Source organism: Neomonachus schauinslandi, chromosome 6, assembly GCF_002201575.2.
Source record: "Neomonachus schauinslandi chromosome 6, ASM220157v2, whole genome shotgun sequence".
Classification (NCBI taxonomy): domain Eukaryota; kingdom Metazoa; phylum Chordata; class Mammalia; order Carnivora; family Phocidae; genus Neomonachus; species Neomonachus schauinslandi.
The window spans coordinates 144,356,231-144,361,718 of NC_058408.1; the positions used below are offsets into that span (position 1 = coordinate 144,356,231).

Sequence of the window (5,488 nt, forward strand, 5' to 3'; positions counted from 1 at the left end):
AGGATGCCTTCTATTTTAGGCCAAGGCTAAGAACAGCCCTCTAAGAGACCTCTAGAAACAAAGGAAACTAAGGCCTCACCCAGACCAGGGGAGGTGGCAGGGTGTTTCTCTTCAACTAATTTGCAGTCTTGGACCAGGGCAGGATAGAATGATGAAATTCGCCAACCCACCCATCACAGTGATTGCACAGTTTTGATGACGTCAGTTAGACAAAGACCAGTGTCGGACACCGCCTGTGTGCCTTTCTTCAAAATTTTTCCGGCTGAGTTCTGACTCCAGGCACCTTTGTGATGACTAGTTCAGTGCAGGCTCAGGCCGGCTTCCCCCAGAGCAGCCTGATGATGCCTAACTGTGCCCCACACCGCATACTTTTCACTCTCTGAAGCTTCTCTGAGACCCTGGGGAAGGACCCAGAACACTGGGGTATATCCAGGAGGTGCAGATGAGTTAAAGTCCTCAGAGCTACTTTGGCCAGCACTGGGTGCAGGCTGGTGGGCCAGTTCATCCCCTGTACTCATGTGATACACTTCCTAAGCTCCTCAGAAGGTACCGTGGGATGAAGCATCAGTTGCCCACACAGTGGTCAACTCAACAACATAGTCCTTTACTGACTTGCCCTCCCTTGCTTATTCCCTCCCTCCATCCTTCACTCCTGCCACCTAGGATCACTTTCCAAATAAACCACCAGCATGTAAGTCTTTGCCTAAGGCTCTGCTTTCAGGGGAACTAAGGCTGGACAAGCCTCGTGAATATATATATACAGAAATACACAGTTTGGCTATTGTGAACATTGCTGCTATAAACATCGGGGTGCACGTACCCCTTCGGATCCCTACATTTGTATCTTTGGGGTAAATACCCAGTAGTGCAATTGTTGGATCGTATGGTAGCTCTATTTTCAACTTTTTTTTTTTACCTAGTTTTTTTTTTTTTTGTAGTTTTTAATTTTATTATATTATGTTAGTCACCATACAATACATCATTAGTTTTTGATGTACGATCCATTGTTTTCGTATAACACCCAGTGCTCCATGCAGTACGTGCCCTCCTTAATACCCATCACCGGGCTAACCAATCCCCCCTCCCCCTCCCCTCTAGAACCCTGTTTGTTTCTCAGAGTCCATAGTCTCTCATGGTTCATCTCTCCCTCCAATTCCGCCCCCCCATTTTTCCCTTCCTTCTCCTAATGTCCTCCATGTTATTCCTTATGTTCCACAAATAAGTGAAACCATATGATAATTGACTTTCTCTGCTTGACTTATTTCACTTAGCATAGTCTCCTCCAGTCCCATCCATGTTGATGTAAAAGTTGGGTATTCATCTTTTCTGATGGCTGAGTAATATTCCATTGTATATATGGACCACATCTTCTTTATCCATTCATCTGTTGAAGGGCATCTCGGCTCTTTCCACAGTTTGGCTATTGCGGACATTGCTGCTATGAACATTGGGGTGCATATGGCCCTTCTTTTCACTACAGCTGTGTCTTTGGGGTAAATACCCAGGAGTGCAATTGCTGGGTCATAGGGTAGCTCTATTTTTAAATTTTTGAGGAACCTCCACACTGTTTTCCAAAGTGGCTGTACCAACTTGCATTCCCACCAACAGTGTAAGAGGGTTCCCCTTTCTCCACAACCTCTCCAACATTTGTTGTTTCTTTCCCTGTCCATTTTGGCCATTCTAACTGGTGTAAGGTGGTATCTCAGTGTGGTTTTTTTTTTTTTAATGATTAATAGAAGCTTTATTTAAACAATAATATATAGAGTTATCATTGCCAGACTTAATATGAAATGTTCAATGTTCGATCCAATTTTCCTTCCTGGATAAGTTTTTCTTTCCTATCTCTGTCAGTTTTGAAAACATAAAACCAGAAGAAGAGGGGCCCAATTCCAAACAGAGCTCCTAAGAGCGAGGTCTTGGGAGTGGGTCTGAAATTGGGATAGATGTTTGCTGATCTTGCATAGGTCCAACGAATCAAGGCAGGATCTTCGATGAGCCCTTGGCGGCTGGGGTCGTTGTACTGAAGCAGATACTCCCGTTTAAGCCGGGATCTTATGGCCAACCGCTCGGCTTCCGCCTTCCGGGCTTCCGGAGATACGTTGTATTCGGCTGGGTCGAGGGTAGAGGGTAGGGTAGCCAGACGCGACGGCTCGTACTTGGGGAACGACATCTTGGCAATCCGGGACACAACTGCCTCAGTGTGGTTTTGATTTGGATTTCCCTGATGGCTAATGATGATGAACATTTTTTCATGTGTCTGTTAGCCATTTGTATGTCTTCTTCAGAGAAGTGTCTGTTCATCTCTTCTGCCCACTTTTTGACTTGATTATTTGTTTTTTGGGTGTTGAGTTTGAGAAGTTCTTTATAGATTCTGGATACCAGCCCTTTATCTGTAGTGTCATTTGCAAATATCTTCTCCCATTCTGTGGGTTGCCTCTTTGTTTTGTTGACTGTTTCCTTTGCTGTGCAGAAGCTTTTTCTCTTGATGAAGTCCCAAAAGTTCATTTTTGCTTTTGTTTCACTAGCTTTTGGAGATGTATCTTGAAAGAAGTTGCTGTGGCCGATGTCAAAGAGGTTACTGCCTATGTTCTCCTCTAGGATTTTGATGGATTCCTGTCTCACATTGAGGTCTTCCATCCACTTTGAGTTTATCTTTGTGAGTGGTGTTAGAGAATGGTCGAGTTTCATTCTTCTGCATGTGGCTGTCCAATTTTCCCAGCACCATTTATTGAAGAGACTTTTTTCCATTGCATGTTTTTTCCTGCTTTGTCAAAGATTATTTGACCATAGAGTTGAGGGTCCATATCTGGGTTCTCTATTCTGTTCCATTGGTCTATATGTCTGTTTTTGTGCCAGTACCATGCTGTCTTGGTGATCACTGCTTTGTAATATAGCTTGAAATCGGACAACGTGATGCCCCCAGCTTTGTTTTTCTTTTTCAACATCTCCTTGGCGATTCGGGGTCTTTTCTGATTCCATACAAATTGTAGGATTGTTTGTTCCAGCACTTTGAAAAATGTCATTGGAATTTTGATCGGGATGGCATTGAAGGTATAGATTACTCTGGGTAGCATAGACATTTTAACAATGTTTATTCTTCTGACCCATGAGCATGGAATATTTTTCCATCTTTTTGTGTCTTCTTCAATTTCTTTCATGAGTGTTTGTAGTTCCTAGAGTATAGATCCTTTACCTCTTTGGTTAGGTTTATTCCAAGCTTTTGGTGCTATTGTAAATGGAATCGTTTCTTTAATTTCTCTTTCTACAGTTGTGTTGTTAGTGTATAAGAAAGCAACTGATTTCTGTGCATTGATTTTGTATCCTGCCACATTACTGAATTGCTGGATGAGTTCTAGTAATTTGAGGGTGGAGTCTTTTGGTTTTTCCACATAAAGTATCGTGTCGTCTGCGAAGAGAGAGAGTTTGACTTCTTCTTTGCCAATTTGAATACATTTTATTTCTTTTTGTTGTCTGATTGCTGTTGCTAGGACTTCTAGTACTATGTTGAACAACAGTGGTGAGAGTGGGCACCCTTGACGTATTCCTGATCTTAAGGGAAAGGCTCTCAGCTTTTCCCCATTGAGGATGATATTCGCTGTGGGTTTTTCATAGATGGATTTTATGAGCTTGAGGAATGTTTCCTCTATCCCTATACTCTGGAGAGTTTTAATCAGGCAAGGATGTTGTATTTTGTCAAATGCTTTTTCTGCATCAATTGAGAGGACCATACAGTTTCTTCTCTCTCCTCTTATTAATGTGTTCTATCACGTTGATTGATTTGCAAATGTTGAACCACCCTTGTATCCTGGGGATAAATCCCACTTGGTCGTGGTGGATGATCCTTTTAATGTATTGTTGGATTCTATTAGCTAGGATTTTGTTGAGGATTTTGGAATCCATATTCATCAGGGATATCGGTCTGAAATTCTCCTTTTTGATGGGGTCTTTGCCTGGTTTGGGGATTAAGGTAATGCTGGCCTCATAGAATGAGTTTGGAAGTTTTCCTTCTGTTTCTATTTTTTGAAACAGCTTCAGGAGAATAGGTATTACTTCTTCTTTGAATGTTTGGTAGAATTCCCCAGGGAATCCATCAGGCCCTGGACTCTTGTTTTTTGGGAGGTTTTTGATCACTGCTTCAATCTCGTTACTGGTTATTGGCCTATTCAGGTTGTCAATTTCTTCCTGTTTCAGTTTGGCAGCTATAGGTTTCCAGGAAGGCCTCCATTTCATCCAGATTGCTCAGTTTATTGGCATATAGTTGTTGATAGTAATTTCTAATAATTGTTTCTATTTCCTTGGTGTTAGTCGTGATCTCTCCCCTTTCATTCATAATTTTATTAATTTGGGTCCTTTCTCTCTTCTTTTGGATAAGTCTGGCCAGTGGTTTATCGATCTTATTAATTCTTTCAAAGAACCAACTTCTAGTTTCGTTGATCTGATCTACTGTGTTTCTGGTTTCTAATTCATTGATTTCTGCTCTAATTTTAATTATTTCTCTTCTAATGCGTGGCTTAGGCGTCGTTTGTTGCTTTTTCTCTAGTTCTTTAAGGTGTAGAGTTAGTTGGTGAATTCGGGATTTTTCTATTTTTTTGAGTGAGGCTTGGATGGCTATGTATTTCCCCCTTAGGACCGCCTTTGCAGTATCCCATAGGTTTTGGACCGATGTGTTTTCGTTCTCATTGATTTCCATGAATTGTTTAAGTTCTTCTTTGATGTCTTGGTTGACCCAAACATTCTTGAGCAGAGTGGTCTTTAGCTTCCAAGTGTTTGAATTTCTGCCAATTTTTTTCTTGTGATTGAGTTCCAGTTTTAGAGCATTGTGGTCTGAGAATATGCAGGGAATAATCTCAATCTTTTGGTATTGGTTGAGACCTGATTTGTGACCCAGTATATGGTCTATTCTGGAGGAAGTTCCATGTGCGCTCGAGAAGAATGAGTATTCTATTGTTTTAGGGTGGAATGTTCTATAAATATCTATGAGGTCCATCTGGTCCAATGTATCATTCAAAGCTCTTGTTTCCTTGTTGATTTTCTGCTTAGATGATCTGTCAATTGCTGAGAGTGGAGTATTGAGGTCTCCTACAATTAACGCATTATCAATATGGCTCTTTATTTTGGTTAACAGTTGGCTTATGTATATGGCTGCTCCCCTGTTGGGGGCATAGATATTTACAATTGTTAGATCTTCTTGTTGGATAGACCCTTTAAGAATGACATAGTGTCCTTCTGTGTCTCTTATTACAGACTTTAGTTTAAAATCTAATTTGTCTGATATAAGAATTGCTACCCCAGCTTTCTTTTGAGGTCCGCTGGCATGGAAGATGGATCTCCATCCCTTCACTTTCAGTCTGGATGTATCTTTAGGTTCAAAATGAGTCTCTTGTAGACAGCATATGGATGGGTCCTGTCTTTTTATCCAATCTGCAATCCTGTGCCGTTTTATGGGAGTGTTTAGGCCATTCACATTGAGAGTGATTATTGAAAGATA

At 41.2% G+C, this 5,488-nt stretch overlaps 1 protein-coding gene across 1 annotated transcript; it reads right to left on the minus strand.

The window, feature by feature from the left end:
* Positions 1-1,711: 1,711 nt before the first annotated feature.
* Positions 1,712-2,191, minus strand: LOC110592724 (NADH dehydrogenase [ubiquinone] 1 beta subcomplex subunit 4). Its single transcript, XM_021703814.2, has one exon. It carries the CDS (start codon positions 2,168-2,170, stop codon positions 1,781-1,783), a length of 390 nt encoding a protein of 129 aa, XP_021559489.1. The 5' UTR covers positions 2,171-2,191; the 3' UTR covers positions 1,712-1,780.
* Between the last annotated feature and the right edge of the window lie 3,297 nt (positions 2,192-5,488).

What these genes read in the sequence shown, in the direction of transcription:
- LOC110592724 (XM_021703814.2), bottom strand. Translation starts at nt 2,170, where the DNA reads ATGTCGTTCCCCAAGTACGAGCCGTCGCGTCTGGCTACCCTACCCTCT.